Below are 18,342 nucleotides of genomic sequence, written 5' to 3'. Positions count from 1 at the left end.
AGGAGATCATACAAATGGTCATCAGCATTTACAAAAAGTCAGATCAGATCTCATGGATTTGAATGGGTAAAATTTAGTCTGCAAAAAAGCAGAAAAGTGGATAGGAGATGAGGAGGTTGAGGCAGTAGAGACCACAGTTGTGTCAAGCAGTTTAACAGGGAAGGAAAGATGGAAGGAAAGCAGTTCCTAGGATGGGTGAGATGGGTCAAAAGAAGGGGCTGTTCTCTTGCTGACTGTTGTTTATTTGCTCTTAAAGTGTAGAGACTTGATTACATCAGTAGTAACAGATATAAACACCATGGGGAAAAGATAGAGGGTGCGTGAGGTTGAAGAGACAATTGAGGAACAGACTTGGGGAGAACGCAAGAGAAGGCAGAAAAGCAAGATGAGATTCACATAGCATATTGCAGATATGGAGGTCAGCAGTTTGAAGGCATGCAGGCCAAGTAACTTCTATTTCTAAATACACAGTTTAACTGTGTTTCCTTACCACAAGGCTGTTACTCAAAGCCAGTATTTATTCTTGCTCTGTGCCGATGATTTGGGTATCTTCTATTTCCAGGAGGAAAAACCCTCCTCATGATCTCTAAAGATAGAAAGTAGAGGCATAGACTCTGTCAGTCATACCAAGATCTGAGACAACATGGACTATGTGATTATAAATTAACAAGAAGGATTTTGACCAGCATAACCTGAATCCATCTGTCAAGACAATACCTGAGGGATATGACAATTTCAACTTCTTTAACCAGCTTTCTCTCCCTCTCTCCTGCATTGTGTTACAGCTAGGCTCAGTATTCATTTCACCCCACTCTGTATTATCACGTGTGATGTCTCAACCACTACTGTAAGCCCTCGAGGGTAGGAACTGTCACATTTATCTTTCAGTCTTCCAAGGGATCTGCCCAGTGCTTGTCACACATATTTGTTGGATTAAATTAAATTGTCATGTTCAAAGCAGTCTCTGAGATGGCTGCACATCTGCGTCAATAACGCCCCCAAGGCCCAACATGTTTTTAGATTTTGACTTAGAAACCTCTTCTGAGACAAAAGGATTTGTCACATTAATTTATATCCACACAATATTTTTAGTCCCAAATGACAACTTCCAAGATGGCCTCCTAATATTCACACTCCTGGGAAGTTCCCTACCATACTGGGTCACCATTTGTCTGTATGATTAATAAAATCTGCAGAAGTGATGATATATCACTTCCAAGATTAGGTTATAAAAAACTGTCTTCTGTCTTAGGTGCTCTCTTGCTTACTCATTCTCTTTCTCAGATTATTTTCTCTAGGGGAATCCTGCTATCATGTTTTGAGGACATTTAGACAGCCTTATGAAAAGGTCATATGGGAAGAAACTGAAGCCTTCAGTCCAATAGCTCATGAAGAACCATAGCCTTCCAACACCATATGAGTGAATTTGGATCAGATCTCTTCAGCTTTAGTCAAGCTTTGGATGAGATCACAATCCCCATCTACATCTTGTCTACAACCTCATGATAAACCCTTAGCCACCCAACTAAGTTGCTCCTAGGTTCGTGACCCTCAGAAGCTATGAGATAATAAAAATTTGTTGTTTTAAGCTGCTAAATGTTGGACTACATACAATAGACTATCAATGCATCCAAGTTGGCTATTAATCTGATTCAACAAATTTATTTCCAGATGGCTTTTGACTATTTCCAACAACAAATCTAAGGGCAAATGTTTGCCACCATTACAGAGATTCAAAAGAAGAGGCCATAGACTGAAGGCAATCCCAAAGAAGAGCTCATAAAAACATTTCAGTAGTGGTCATACCAAGGGTATATTTTCCCAAAGGCACAATTTGGAGAAGGCATAAAATGGACATTTTTAAAAAATCAAGTCTCAGATTATAAGCGCTAGCATTTCAAAGAAATGGAAGTATGTTTGATGATCAGATATTAAGCTCATTGAAATAATAATACATATCCGTGTTTTTAATTTTCATGAGGCACAGTGAATGTTGAATGGGATTTCACAATTCTTCTGGGAAACATCATGGATAAAAGCACAGGCTTTAGAGTCTGATAGAGCTGATCAAAGTCCTGCCTTTATAGCTCACTGCCTGGACTAAAGTCCTATATTGTCAGTGTAGCTTTGAGTAAGTTACAGAAACTCACTAAGCCTCAGTTTGCTCACAGGATGGTTGTGGCATTGAAGGAGAAAATTATGTCAAGCAATTAGTACAGAATAGGTATATTGTGTTTGCTAATTAATTCCATGAGTTATTACTCCTTTCTTTGTCTATATAAGCAGATAACACACCTGGTTTATAGAGCTGTCATGAAGCCTAAATGAGAAAAATGTTCTGTACAAGGGAGGGACAAAATAACGGTTGGTTTCATCCACTTACTGAGAAGTTTGTGTATGACAAAGAAGAGATCATTAGAGTCTACACTATTCAAACAATGCTCCAGAGTTGAGGGAAAAAAAAAAAAAGGCTGACTTCCAGAGCCAGATGTGATATTTTGATTCTTGGTAATTTTTAAATGAGTTATCACCACGAGGTTACCTTTTTGATAATTTGCAAAACAAGTCAATACATTATTGGTCTTTTCATTTTTAATTAAACGATTTCATATTTCTAGTACTTGACCCCTGAAAAATGGGAGACTCCAATGAAATAGGATTTCTCAGCAGAGTCTGAACTGATCAGAGAAGAGTCTGGTGGTACAGCAAGAAATAGAGCACTTACCAAGTGATCGGTCATAAAATTGGTCACTTACAGACTCGTCAGGAATGACACCTGTAACACAGTAACAATTGTAAGGCAAGACTCCTCTGCCCCTTCTGGAATATTCTATGAATTTATTATTGGTGCCACAAATATACTTCCTAAGCAAAAAATCAGTGGGAAATCACCAAAGAGTTTTGCTACTATCAACACTAATAGGAAAAACTCTTAGGAACGTAAGAATGACTTCTAGAACACTAACCCAATCTCATTTTAAATTAAAGGCCAAACAAATAAGAAAAAAAGGAGAGCCCTTCCTCCCCTAACCAAGACACTCAAAGAGATAGTCAGCTGTAGCTGCATGGATAGAGGACTACAGAGCTCAGCCCCAACCAGATAGATAAGGTTTAGTCTTGATCCTCTCAACTACACATTATGGTACGCATGGGCCCTTAAGTTAGGTAGTGCACCCAAGAGAGAAAAAACATGTTCAAGCTATGGAACCCTCTTAAGTGGAAAACCAACATCGGTTCTGCCTATTTGACAGAGTTGTTGGGGCCATCAAATGGAGTAATGCATAAAAAAGGTCCATTGTAAACATAAAAAAACTAAATGAACAGTTGTATTATTATTACCTAGTACTAGCTCCTTGTAGTAACAAAGGGGCAAAAGCAAAGTAAATGTCAATTTTCTGTAATTGCAGCGATTGTTCAAAGTTTATGTATAGATATTGCTAGTTTTAAATTACTCACTAACAAAGAGCTGCAGTATGAAGTTGTTTCAGGAAAAAAAATAAGAAGAAAAAAATCTTAACTTACCAAATAGATAATTGTTTCCCCATCTATGAGATCCCAACATGTCCCCAAAAATCATCTAAAGAAATTTAGTCATCAGTATTCACAGCACATGAAAGAGAAAAAAAAAGATAAACACTGTAAAAAATGTAAATGTTGTCTAGAAGACCCTAATATATAATTCATTTTAATAAAATAAGGCACTATATTATATTAAATAACTTTATATGGTATTGAACATGTATGTTTAAAAAAGCACATGGGGAAGAGCAATTTATGTGAAGTTTATTGACCAAGAAGTTTCACACTGTACTCAGAATGTTCTTCCAAATGTTACAAACCAAAAAGATAGAACCTTGATAGAGTTAGACCAAATTTCAGAATATTTTCTCTATGAAGTCCTCATAAAATGGTCAGGAGAAAAAGTTACCCACAAAGATTTTCATGAAACCACTGAAAGTCCACACAATAGTCACAAAGCAAGGTGGCTGCTTGGCACATAACTTCTCTGCCAAGAGTCTGGGTTACCTACCTGTGACCCTCTCCATCCTGACTGTCATAGTTAATCTCCAGACCACCATTAGTGATTGTTTTTTTTGGGGGGGGGTGCATACAAAGAAATTCTGGGGAGAAAGAATAGTCTTTTCAACAAATGGTGCTGGTACAACTGGATATTAATATGCAAAGGAATGAAGTTGGGATCCTTCCTCACACCATCTACAAAAATTAAATCAAAATGAATCATAAACCTAAATGTAAGACTCATACAAAAAACAGGTTTCATCAAACTTTAAAACTTTTGTTCAAGGACGCCATCAAGAAAGTGAAAAACAACACACAGAGTGGAAGAAAATATTTGCACGCAACTCAACAACTAAAAGATAAATAACCCAATTAAAATATGAGCAAATGACTAGGTGTTTCTCACAGAAGATATACATTGGTCAATCATTAGTCATTAGAAAAATGTAAATGAAAACTACAATGAGATACTACTTCACATTCACTAGAATGGCTAAAATTTTAAAGAAGACAAGCAATAAAAGGGTAGGCAAGAATGTATAGAAAGTGAAACCCTCATATATTACTGGTGGAAATGTAAAATCGGTACAGCTGCTATGGAAAACAGTTTTTAAAAGTTAAAGATAGAGTTACTATATCATCCAGCAATTCTACTTCTAAGAGAATTAAAAAACATATGTAAACACAAAAACTTATATATGAATGTTCCTGACATAATTATTCACAATAGCCAAACAGGTGGAAACAACTCAAATATTGAGCAATTAATGAATAGAAAATCAAATATAGTATAGCCATAAAATGAAACATTATTTGACAATACAAAGAAATGAAGCACTGATACATACTACAATATGCATGAAGCTCCAAAACAATATGCTAAGTGAAATAAGTCAGTCACAAAAGAACACATATTTTATGATTCCATTTTGAGAAAAGACCAGAATGGACAAATTCAAAGACACAGAAAATAGATAAGTGGTTGCCAGGGTTGTAGGGAATGAGGAACAGAGTTAATGTCTCCAACAATGGGCTTTCTTTTCAGGATGGTGAAAATGATCTGGATTTAGATAGTGGCAACTGTTGTGAATATAATTTTAAAAACTCACTGAACTTTAGACATTAGAAGAGTGAATTGTATGGTATATAACATATGTCAATAAAATGTTATTTTAAAAAGAGGGGTGTCAAAACATTACATTGTACACAGTAAATATATATAATTTTTGAAATAAATAATAAAATAGCATGTATTAAAAAAAGAAAAAGAGAAGCGCATGATATAAACCAGGCCAATGAAAGTAATGCCAAGAGATTTGTTTAACTGAAGCTGGAGAGAAATGCTTCCTTTTCCTAAGCTCAGAAAATATGAATCTGGAGTACCTTGCAGCTTTACTTCCTGCTGCAAGGAGAAGGCTTATCTGCAATAAGAGAGAGAAGGAGGAGGAAGAGGAAGAGGAGGAGAAAAAGAAGGAGAAGGAGGAGTTTTGAATGTTACTAAGTTGAGTTTTCCATAAGACCAACTCCTCTCTTTTCTATCTGCAAATGTGATTCATGGGTTTATTCCATTTGGCTTAGACTACTTCTAATTGAATTTCTATGTTTTGAAATAAAAGGTTATAAATAAATTATTAATAAATGCCTGTCTGTTGTTATTCTTTCTCAGTTTCTTGCTTTTGGACTATTTTGAATTTCTTGACTGAAACCCTAGCCAAACTTAATCCCATTCACTCCAAATCAGAAGGATTTGTCTAAAGTCAAGCTCGCTTGCCGAAAGTTGGAGAAAGTAAAAAAGAGCATCAAACTACAAGTTTTAGCATTGTACTTTTGATGATGATTGCACCATTATGAAGTTGAGTGAGTGCTTATGTACCATATAGAACATTTTATCTTCTACGTATTTCTTTTTTAAAATTGAAAAAGAAACAATAAAACCACCCTACCTTTTAGGCTGAAACTGCCATCTTTCAGTAATTTGCCAAAGTGATGAACACAAACAGAGAAAGAAGAGGCACCATATATATGTGTTCTCTAAGACTTCTAGAAAACATAGAGTGGTGCCTTTGAGTACATACATGTGAATCTACAAGAAAGGTAACATCGTAGACATCAAGGAAATGGGTGCTGTTCAAAAAAGGAATGCCTCACAAACGTTACCATGGAAAAAACCAGAAGAGTCTACAGTGTTTCTCAGCATGATGTTGGCACTGTTGTAAACAAACATGTTAGGGGCGAGATTATGGTGAAGATAATTCATGTGGGTATTGAGACTATTAAGCATCCTAAGAGCTGAGATAGCTGGCTGAAACACATAAGCAAAAATAATTAGAAAAAGAAGGAAGCCAAAGAGAAAGATATCTGGGTTCAACTGAAGGGCCAGCCTGCTCACCCACAGCACACTTTGTGAGAACCAATGGAAAGAAGTCTGAGCAGCCAGAACCTGTTCCCTAAGGATTCATGACATGATGGGTATAAAAAAAATATACCTTCTGTTTTTTAAAAAATTTACTCATAATTCAAGTATCTATTTGGTTAAGGAAAAGAATATTTGCAAATTTAGGGATTTGTTTTCTCAATTTTTTATAGATATTATACTTTTAAGAAATGATGTTATGACATCATTCTATGGAAAGCCAAAACTTTTTATATTCAGGATAATTTCTCTCATTATGTCCTTACCAGATAGTTTCCACTTGATCTAAGTCTTCATTAGTCACAATTTGGACTTCTGGGCTTATTCGCTATGGCTTCCATCTGTCTGTATAGTTCTCATTTTGGAAAGTTTTCTATATTCTTCATATGTTTTTCAAGTGGTCTTCATTTTCATTACTCTGGGATTTTGCATTTTTATTTCTTCTATTTATTTCTTCCAACAATAATTTACTTGCTCTGTGACTAAATTCATCTTAGTCTATTGTTTTTTATTTATTTCACCGAAAATGGCTAACAGCTGTTTTTTCCTCTGTTTTCCTTTTTCTTTTATGCTTCATGGAAGAAATGGATTTCAGAGTTTTCAGGAAGTATTCTATATCTCTATCTGCTTTCTTTCTTTTTCTTCTGAATTACAGAATTCTCTAAGTTGGAAAATTCTTTTAAAAAAAATAAATTTGCTCATAATTCTTGATGACCTAAACTTTAAAGACAAGCATCCTAGGAGTTTATTTTAAAGTCTGGTTTGTTCTAGGGGCTAGCTTCATTTAACATCAGAGTCTTCTTACAAAATTTGAAATTGGTAGAAAAGAGAGTGGTCTTCACTATGCAATAAGAATATTGCAACAGATTTGTGGGTTTTGCAAACAGTCAGAATCAATTTTCCAGATCAGAGATGGAAGAGGGGTTAAATTAAATGGTCATTTATTCAAGTAATTTTGTGTTAAAGGTCACAGAATAAACTGGAATTCATTTCTCTCAACATTTACTGCTAAATTCCAGCCCCGTTCAGCATTCTTTCTCACCTCTTATTTATTCCATATTTGCTTCATAATTATTCTTACCTAGTTCCAATCCATTTGTCATCTAATTCTGTTATCCACGTCCTCCCTCATTCACACACTTAACACCCTTTAATCACACCCACTGTCATTAGGATACAGCCAGGAATCCTCAACATGACCCATAAGGACCATCATGATCTGCTGTTGTTCACCTCCAGTCTCACCTTATGCCTCTTTTCCCATATTTTGCTTATTCTAGTCATAATGGACTCCTGTTTATTTTAACCCACCAGGATCCTTGGCACTTCAGGGTATCCTTATGTGATTTCTCCTGTATCTTTTCCCCTTCCCTCCACGCCCTGTCCCCTTTGTTTTGACTTTTACCCACCCTCCAGTTCTTGGTTTCATGTCAGTTCCTTAGGGAAGCTCCGACTCCCCCCCACACACACACACATGATATGCATTTCTCTTATCATATGGTCCCAAATGCTTGCCTGGTAGACAGGGTAATTCCTGTTTAATGAATGCCTTCCCCCCAGACTAATCTAAAGACTCCACAAAGGCTAAGACTGTGTTTGTCTTGCTCCCACTTTTTTCTCATACAAACTAAAAATCAGCATTCCCAAAATACTTATATAATGATATGCTTGATCCTTGTCATTTCTGTGTTAATTGAGCCACAGTGTGTGAGTGTGCTACTGTGAAACACATTTTACTTCCTAGATATTTTAATAGAATCTACAAAAGGAAGTCCTTGGTACTTGTCCTGACAGAAAAGAAGGAGGAGAAAGAGAAGGAAAAGGAGGGAAGGAGAAAGGGGAGGAGAAGGAAGAGGAGGAGGAGGAGAAGGAAAAGGAGAACTTTCAACTTTGGCTTAATGAAAAGCTCAGAAATCACCTAAGAACTGACCCTCAAAAGTTGCCAGTGTGAAAGGAATCAACCAATAAGATTGTGCTCAATTAAAAATTGTTGTGGAGAGTATCCTAAAAAACTGTGCTCAGTTCTCTTTGTATCAATAAGACCATCCTCTGCAATAGGAGCTTCTCAGTCACTAGCTCCATTATTTTCCAGTTCTAAAGTGGACTTCCATACAAAATAGTTAAGGTGGGTATATGTTAATAATATGGGAAAAGTAACTTGTGTGTAATTTTTGAAGTTGAAATTTTATACTTTTTTAATATAATTTTTACTACAGAATTAAATCTTGAAAAATTGAATAAAGACATGATTTTATGAAGATATAAAAATATAAGATGTAGTGAATGACATTGAACATAATCACTTGTATAATGGCAGAAACACTTTTTAAATGGCTGTCAAGAATATTATTCTTTTGTGAATGAACAAATAATATGTCATGTTTCTATCCTTACTTTAAAGAAAAGTCCACTTCATATTATATTCCTGTTCATTTCTTCCCTAGTTTTCTTGTATTTATACAAGTATTTACTGAACATCTACCCTATATTCAAACATTGCCCTAGGCCAGCAGTCCCCAGCCTTTTTGGCATCAGGGACCAGTTTCATGGAAGACAATTTTTTCATGGATGGGGATGAGGGGGGAGGGGGGCGTTAGATTCTTTTAAGGAGAGGGCAACCTAGATCTGTCACAAGTGCAGTTCACAATAGGGTTCACACTCCTGTGAGAATCTAAGACAGAGTTCTGTCAGCCCGTTTCTCTCCTCCTGTGGCCCAGTTCCGGTTCCTGATAGACCATTAATAATATTAATTTTATTTCTATTATTCATAAATTACTAATACTAATATTATTCATTTCCCAGAATTATTGAAAATTACTTATAATACAATTGAGGGGAAAAGAAGGGTCCTGCCACATACTGAACATCTGTTATATCCCAGATACCAGGCCAGATCTTTTATGTTCATCCACTAATTCAACAACCTATAAGGTGGTCTTTTTACAGTCATTTAACAGATGAAGAAGCTGTGGATCATGAGAGTTAAATGAAGGTTAAGTATCCTGACCTAGACTGCAGAGCAGGCAAATAGTTTTGAACTCTAGTATGACAAAAATGTCTCTCTTCATTCCACTAAACCACAGTGCCATAGAGCTATATACTTGGATCTAAAATTTTAAAGATTTGCAAATTGTTACCTTAATTCTTCTCAAATCTCAGAAAAAGCAAGTATGAGAGAGAGACAGAGAGAGAGAGAGAGAGAGAGAGAAAGAAAGAGAGAGAGAGAAGGGGAGAGAGGGAGAGCGCAAGAATAGGCTAGAAGTGGAAAATGAGGCTGTAGGTATACTCGGTTGTATTATGACTGTGTGATGATCCAACTACCACTCTGCTTGTCACAGACCCACGCAGACCTTAAGAGGCGCTATCTGGAAGGAGATCAGGCCCTGGTCCTACCTCTTCGCTGCTGTGAGACTCGGACATGGAGGACCAGCTGCAGCGAACCCGCGCGTCCTGCACCTGCTCAGCAGATATGGTCACAGTACTTCTGCAAACAGCTGTTGGCTGAAAAGGCAGAACAGTGAGTTCCATCTTCAGCTGCTTATAGGAAGGGCTAGACTCTCTCTAATAAATCAGGCAAAAACAAATGAAATATTTAAATATCTTTTCAGTATTCGACACATTCCAAGTCTCTAGGAAAAGCAAACATTTCTTCCATGAGCAGTGAGTGGGTTACCTTGAGTCGATTCCCATTTGAACGAAAAAAAAAAGAAAAAAAGTGGTAAAGAACCCCACAGGACTGTGTTCTTTTCTCCTCTGCCCTCAGATTTCATTAGAAATAGATGCTTGTGATACTTCGGTTTGGGTCCTTTGTAAAGCAGAGTCGCAGTGAAAAGTTCCATGAAACATATAACAAAACAAACTATCCTCTTTTAAGTAACAACACCCCAAGAGCTCGAACATCTGAATGCAAGTACCTTGGAAAGCAAACTTTGGATTGATGGGCATTGCCCCATTCAGGTAAGATTCCTGCCCAGAGGTGTTGACTAAGTGCTGTACTGTGTTCTGGCCACAGGAGATACAAAAGTGAACATGCAACATGCCCTGTTCCTGATCTCATGGATCCTGAACTAACTGGGAGACACATGCTATGCAATGGCCAACTACAAAATAACATGACATGTGCCAGAAACACAGTCTGTTTTATATTCATTTATAAGAGAATTTTAAATGTGTCTGGGATTTTTCTCTGGTGTTGGCTTCTTTGTATTCCTTTTACCTGTTAAAAATTCATCCCCATTTAAAAAGCAGGAAATTGAGGCACCAGGGGTTGAGTAATTTTTCAGGATCTTTCAGGATCACCGACACCACAGCTCAAGAGCCCAAGTCCTTAACCACTGAGCGACACTGCCCTCTTCAGGGAACACTGTGTCTACACAAATAGCAGTGTGACCAGATGCCAGTCAGACAGCAGCCAAGCTCTTTGACTAACTCCAGCTCAGGGAAGAAGTGAGTTTCTTCCTTATGTTAATCTTTCTTTTCCTCCACACTTACTGCATAATAGTCCCTTTGGAAAGCACATGTAGAGGGGTCTTCTCCAGAATCCTTCCTGCATGCAGTTTCTCGAATGCTGAACTCCAAATTCATGACCAAGTTGTTCTCATCCAGGACCTCAACCTTCACAAAAACAAAGTGTTAGTGTGTGATGGATGTGTTTCTGAAGTGCATGATAGTAGAAATGATTCTCTGCTCCATGAGAAAAAAATGGCAGATTCATCCACCACAAGAGCTTTAATGATCTTAGCAGTCACCTAGTTCTAGGCCTTCCTCTTGAAGACCAGAAAGAAAAAGTGATTTGCCAAAGTTTTACAGAACTTTAATGACAAAAACGAAACTAGTATGTAGGTATCCTAACTCCAAAGCCAGTATTGCTCTTAACAATTTACATTCACAATTGATCCTAATTATTCATGAATTCCATATTGTTGAATTTGCCTACTCACAAAAATTGATTGTAACCCCAAAATCAATACTTGCAGCAACTTTGTTATCATCCATGGACAAGTGGAGAACAGCAAAAAATGTTAGTTATCCAACGAATGTGTTCCCAGCTGAGGCCAAACAAGGAGACGCTCTGCCTTCTTGTTTCAGCTCTGAAACTGTGAACAAGTGTACTCTTTGTGGTCTATTTAGTGCCAGGTAGGATTTTATGTTTTTGTTTTTTGCATACTGGAGCTTTTTATTGGCAATTTTAGTGTTTAAAATGGCCCCAAGCCTAGTGCCGAGGTGCTATCTAGTGTTCTTAAGCAAAAGAAGTCTGTGATGTTGGAGAGGTGAGAGTGTAAGACAAGTTATGTCTTGGAGCCCTTGGGAAGGTGTTTAGATTTCACCCTCAATGCAATGAGACACTATCAGAGAGTCCTAAGAGATACAACTAAATCACCATGGCTGCTGCAAAGGTGAACAGATTGGGGAAGAAACAGAAGGAAACCTGCCGTGGTCCAGTACCTGACAACAATCCCAGGCCCCCAAGTTACTTCTTCCCTCTTAGATCCTGAGCCCATCTTGTAGAAAATTGGGGTCACCAGCACATTTAACCTACTGCCTAGGGAGGAGAGAAATGATGGTAGTGCCTTCTCTGTGAAGACACAGACCACTTACAGGTAGGGCATAATGAGCACATATAGACAATTTTGTTCTGGAAAAGTGGCAAACGCCAAGCTTTGGATGGGGGTCTCCATGTCTCCTTACACGGCATACATAATGAATGCTGGTAAAAGTAAAATTTTTAAAAAACAAGTAGGAATGAAAACTCAATCTCACCATTAATAAATACCTCATTCATTCATATGTTTAATATATTGGATATTAAATCTGAGTCTCATTAAAAAATTACACAGTAAAAACCTCTCCCATCAACTGCAACCCATTGTTTGGGGCTCTCCACCTTAGATCATGCTTCAGCAATTTACCTTAAAACAATCTGATGAAAGCAAACTGGCAACACAAAACCTTAGTTGAAAGAAGAAAATGTGAGGATTTGAATACAGATAATTATATTGCACTATGGGATGATTTTGTAACTTTTTTTTTTTTGCATTTTTAATCACTCTATCAAGAATATGGAGAAACACCTAATATTTTTGCTGTTTCATTTGAACTTACTTTCTGCCAGTGAATTTCTGCTCTGGGTTATCTGAAAAATGTAGGACAACATAAATGCTCAACAATAGGAAATCAACTGGAAAAATTCAAAACCCAGCTTATTACCGAAATAAACTGTGGTAATTTACAATCAATGTTACAGTGTGATCCTGTTTTTCTTTAAAAAGATAGATTTTATATTCATATATGAAGAGAAAAAGCTTCAAAAATATATCCTTCCCTGGGATTATAGTGAGTATCTCAGAGAAATGAATAATGGATGTTAGTTTTGGTTCTTTCATTCTTGCTGTATTTTCTGATTTTTTTGTAATGATCGTGTTTTGTTTTTATTTCAGAAAGAAAAATATATAAACAATAAAAGACCCATAACAATTCCATTTGGCAACTGTAATGGTTAGTTTTATGTGTCATCTTGCCATGGTGCCCAGATATTTGGTCAAACATGATTCTGGATATTTCTGTGAAACTATTTTTTTAATGAAATTAACATTTAAATCAGAGGACTTTGAGCAAATCAGATTACCCTACATTATATGCTGTGCCTCACAGTAGTTCATCCAATCAGTTAATAGAACAAGGACTGAAATCCCCCAACCAAAAAAAAATTCTGCTAACAGACTCCTTTTGGACTTTAACTACCAATCTTCCCTAAATCTCCAGCATGCTGGTCTACCTCATCTAACTCGGGGAGAGGGGGTTGCCAGCTTCCACAGTTGCATGAGTCAATTTCTTAACATAAGTCTCTCTCTCTCTATTTTTATCCATATATAAGCAAATATATATATATATATATACATGCATATATTTATACACATATGTATGTTTACACACACACATACACATCTTATTGGTTCTGTTTCTCTGAAGAACCCTGACTAATACAGTGATCATTTACGATTTTCAAATGAATTCTTTTTAATAAATAAAAATAAAGATCAGGACTAGCCAACTAAGAATAACTTAGAAAGTCAAAAAACAAAAATGCAAAGAAGATGAAAGGTTAAATGGACAAATATGGACACATCAAGGATCCCCAAACTCCATGGCTTTGCCTTCAAATGTACCAAATCTATCTGCTCTCCCCATTCTCCCTGTCCCTACTCAAGCAAGGATCAGTTACCATCACTGCCTGCCTGGGCACCACACCAGCATCTCACCAATTTCAGCTTCTCCCCTTGCACTCCACTCAACACAGCAGCTGGAGAGATTGCAGTAGGCTGTTTGTGGACCCCTCCCCAATTCATATGTTGAAACTCTAATGCCCAATGTGATTTGGAAGTGGAGACTTTGGGAGGCTATTAGGTGTGGAGGGTGAGGCCCTCATGAATGAGATTCGTGTTTTTATAAGAGGCTGAAGGGCTAGCTAACTCTCTTTCTGTCATGTGAGGACACAACAAGAAATCAGCAGTCTGCAACGCACCCTCGCCAAAACCATGAACTGTGAGAAGTAAATTGCTGTTGTTTATAGCCACCCAGTCTATGGTACTTTGTTAAAACAGCCATATGTAAGACAAAGATTTTTTTTTACAAATGCAAATAACTTCTTCATTTGCAAATGTCTTCTTCATTTAAAACCTCCCTGAGGCTACCCTTAAAACAGACCCTAAACTCTTCAAAATCATGACCTAAGCATGTTCCATTCATGCCTATCTCTCTGATCTCATTCCCTCTCTCCCTGTCTCACTTGTCTCTAGCCAGAATTTCTTTCAAGTTCATTTGTCCTTTAGGGCCCTCCCACTGACTCTACCACCAAACCTCGGTATTTCCTCAAAAGGTCTTTCCATGGCTGGAACCTCTCTCTTGAGTGAGTCTTAGCACAAGGATGACAGACCCAGTGGAGACTTCAGCCCCATCTGCCAGCTGCCCGAGCCCTGGTCCATCACCTGTCAACCTGTTCTCTTTTCTCCACAATACACTCCACTATCTGAAACAAACTTGGTTTATTTACTTTTTGTTCCCCCTTCCCTTTTCTTCCCCTTCCCTCCTCACCTTGTCTTCCCTCTCTTTCCCCAGTAAAATATGAGCTTTGTGAAAGCACAGCTGGTCCGTCCTCTTCACCTCCTCATCCCCAGCACAGAGATTGTGTCTGTCTTTCCTTTCTCTGCTTGTGTCCACTGTGCGAACAGTCTGAGTAAGCCTAATGTCGAGGTTGGAGCAAGGAAACTCTCAGTGATGAAGTCATGTGGCCTTTACCCAAAACTCTTCTTTTAAAACTTGGAGTCCAAGAAGTAAGCAACTTGAAATTAATTATAAGACAATTTTATCCGGATCTGTTGGTAAAACCGAATAGTTCTTAACCCTGATTGCACATTAGAATTAACCAGGACAGCATTTCAGAATATGAGCCTTATCCTCAGAGACTGGGATGGAGGTAAAGATTATTTAAAGCTCCCAGATGATGCTGTGTGCAGCCTGAATCCAGAATCACTAGACTTATTAAACAATATAAGGGATAAAATAGAAGGGCCTGACCCTTCTGCCTAAGTCCACTGAACTTTACCCCAAAATACCCACACATATATACACATGGCTAAACCACTTATTTCCTTTGGACATATTCCTAGAAGTGAAACTATGAGATCAAAAACTTTAAAATATTTGCTAATTTCAATGTTTAACATGCTTGTAAATATGCTTAACACATATTTCCAAATTGCTTTTCAAAGATAATTTTACCATATTACACACTCTCTAGCAGGGTTCAAGGTATCTCTTTCAACTTATTTTTTACCTTGTTATTCTTTCTTTTAATCTTGTTATTTTAATTTTGATTTTTTTTACTATTATTTCCCCAAATGTTCTGTACTCATTTGTATTTCCTCTTTTGTAAATTGTTTGGACCCTCAGTGCTAGTGATGTGTTCCCCCAGCTCTTTCCTGAGTACTTTGCCTCTTAGTATATCCCATGTCTACCAGGATAGAGAGAATTGGTATATTTGGAGCCATCCTAAGGTGTTTGTAGAAGACATGGTTAACACACACAACAGAAAGCAAAATGTGAAATATTCTCAAAAAGAAAGAAATATCATCAGGAGAGATAAAAGGAGGAGGGTCTCCTTTCAAATAGAATTTTAAAGGCAAGGGGACAGAGAATGAAGCTCAGTCAATGAATCTGAATACTTAAAAAGGCTTGGAAAGTCAAGAATAGGCAGACTTAGGCAACCCCTTCGGGTCCCCTCCCGCTATGGGAGCTTTTCTGTCCTTTCAATAAATCCTGCTTTCTCACTTAAAAAAAAAAAAAAGAATAGGCAGATTTCCAGAGCAGCAGTGCACTTGAAGCAAAGAGGTATCCTTATTTGTGTGCCCAACAAGAATCACACACATCACACATAAGTATATTTATTTTTAGGTACATATTTGTCTGAGTTCAGGTCTGAGTGACTATACTAAGATGGCATACATGCTAGGACATACCCGGGTGGCTGTGCCTCACAGTAGTTCATCTCCACATGCCAGATTTCCATATTGTCAGTAAAAGTTTCTCTTGGGATTTGCCTCTGTGCTCTTATTCATTTAATTAGTTACTGACTTCCTTCTGTAGTGAGAAATAGCTAAATTACTAGTAAATTTAAACTGTTCATCTGAAAGCTTGGCAAGAAGACATCGATTCTACAATACCACAAGTGGATTTCATTAAATGCCAATGGAAAATGGCATTTGGAAGTCAATGCAAACAGTGTGCAAGAAGGAGCTCCTTTATTCTGATCCAGTACTCTCCTAGAAGCAATTCAACCTTTGGTGTGACCACACATATTTTACCGTGCCTCCACACCACATCTAGGTCCAAATGATCCTCTCTGGCCATGATAGCCTGGTTCTGGGATGGGCACCTAACTAAGGCATAACCCGTCTTCATAACCTGAGACCCAATTACAAAAGACAGCTAGAACAATTTGACTAATTTCCTTGAAATTTGGAAAACAGAAATGGAGCCACATTCTGAAGAAGATCAAGATGAATATGCTGCATGTGGAGACTAGGGCTAGGAAACAATGAGCCATGTGCTCTACAGAGTAGCAGAACAAACAAGCTAAGTGTGACCTGAGAAGGAACTTGGGAGCAATAGAAGTGAGGAGGCAGAGAGAAAGCAACGGACTTCTGGTCTCTGTGAGGGAGTAGCTGTTGCCTGGACTTCCAGTCACATCTCCATTCTTATTTGCCTGCTGCCTGGCTGCCCAGAAATTTCATTCTTAAGAACTGTAACTTTATAGATCCTTCCCTACCCCCCATCCTAATCTAACTTTGCTTGAAGATACCTCTATTCCTACCTCCAAATGAACCCCATGAAGATGATAACCAGGGCAGTGAAATTACATGGAAACAGGAAAGTGGAAGGCGAATTGCTGCCTGTTTCCTTTTCCTATTTCTCATTTCCTTTGAAAGACGTTTTCACGTTTCTTTCCCTGTCTGTCATAGACTTAGTGGCTAGAAGCCCAAGCAATTTCTCTTTCCCTAGTTCCCAAGGCTAACAGGAAACAGAATATTGCCAAATTGACAAAGGGGAATGGATTTCTTTGGCTCTAAAGCCAGAATTCATTTCCAATAAGTATTAGGACCAGAACTGCTGAATTTGAAAGGAGGCTTACTTTTGATAAATGAGAAATTCATCATAAAACACCTCGGATATACTTATATCTTCAAACACAAAAGCAGAATTCATGGAAACAGAAGACAAGTTTAGAGAGAATACAGCAGGAGAATCAGTCATCAAAAGTGGCTTTGAGAGTCTCATGACAAAAATTGTGATTGAATCTTTTCTTTGACAAACAATCAAAAACAGTACAAAAAAAAGTAAAAAAAAAAAAATTTTTAAGGGTCACCAACAAACTGACAAAAGGAAAACTAGAAAGCAGTGTAAAGAGATGTAGAGAAGATTTCATTGTGCACTTACTCTTTTTAATGAGCTTCTGAATGCCCGAAACAGATATGGACTCAGTGACTGGGAATTCACTTTTTCCACAGAGGCACTGAGGGCTTCCCTCAAGGAGGATGGATCATAGTCATACACTGGGAAACCTGGACACGTAAGCACATGGGGCATAGTGAGACAAGACGCATGGGCCAGGATGGCTTTGCATCATTAAGGTCTCATCATTGAGTAACTTACCTGAGCAAGACCAGTAGTTCATTCCAAGAGCAAACATAAGCAGTATCTTCATCACCACCTTCTCCATTCTGGAAAAAAGTAATTCTAATTCAGAGCTAGTGATATTGTCTCTCTATGGATTTGGAAGTGATAATTCTTCCTAAGAGCAGGTATCTTTATCAAATGAGACCTGGCTGCTTTCTCTGTAACTTAAACAGAAACAATTGATCCTGGGGTCAATATTCACTGCTGACTTTTCCTATGGAAAGGTTCCAGTTTGAGGCCACTTTTGAAGTTTAGACCTCACCAGGGGACTTTAGCCCACGGCAAAACCACCAAGAGGCTCAGGACTCCATGTGTGTTGCTCATTGCTCTCTAGTTTAATTTCATTCTTTTGAAGGAGGGAATATAATCTTATATTCAACAAAATAGTTAATTTTAAATTGTTCCCTATTTAATGTTCCCTCTCATGGCTCTAAAGATCTTGCAGTTGACTTTTAATGAAAGTTGTACAGGTATTCCAATAGCTTTTTAGAAATTATGACTTTAAAGAAGAGAATGTTATATAAGAGTCCTAAATATTTCAAACAAGCACATGTGCAGTAAAAAGCTGGGTCCCACCATCCTATTAACCAACCTTCTCTGCTACTAGATGCTTTTGCATGTCACCTGGATAATAAAGTATTTACATATTGAAAATTCTCATGCACCATAAGATCCCA

The 18,342-nt window shown here is 37.6% G+C and overlaps 1 protein-coding gene across 1 annotated transcript; it reads right to left on the bottom strand.

Moving 5' to 3' along the window:
- Nucleotides 1-488: 488 nt before the first annotated feature.
- SPP2 (secreted phosphoprotein 2) lies at nucleotides 489-17,804 on the bottom strand. The gene is made up of 7 exons (XM_008070506.1): nucleotides 17,642-17,804; nucleotides 17,426-17,550; nucleotides 10,925-11,047; nucleotides 9,827-9,934; nucleotides 3,523-3,577; nucleotides 2,726-2,776; nucleotides 489-586 (listed from the first exon to the last, which is right to left on the bottom strand). The coding sequence occupies exons 1-7, from the start codon at nucleotides 17,706-17,708 to the stop codon at nucleotides 501-503; spliced, it is 615 nt and encodes a 204-aa protein (XP_008068697.1). The 5' UTR covers nucleotides 17,709-17,804; the 3' UTR covers nucleotides 489-500.
- Between the last annotated feature and the right edge of the window lie 538 nt (nucleotides 17,805-18,342).

The sequence above is a fragment of the Carlito syrichta genome, unplaced genomic scaffold (genome assembly GCF_000164805.1).
Source record: "Carlito syrichta isolate Samal-C Ts95f unplaced genomic scaffold, Tarsius_syrichta-2.0.1 Scaffold313465, whole genome shotgun sequence".
In the NCBI taxonomy this organism is placed as follows: Eukaryota; Metazoa; Chordata; class Mammalia; order Primates; family Tarsiidae; genus Carlito; species Carlito syrichta.
This window is presented reverse-complemented; position numbering and strand designations above follow the sequence as displayed.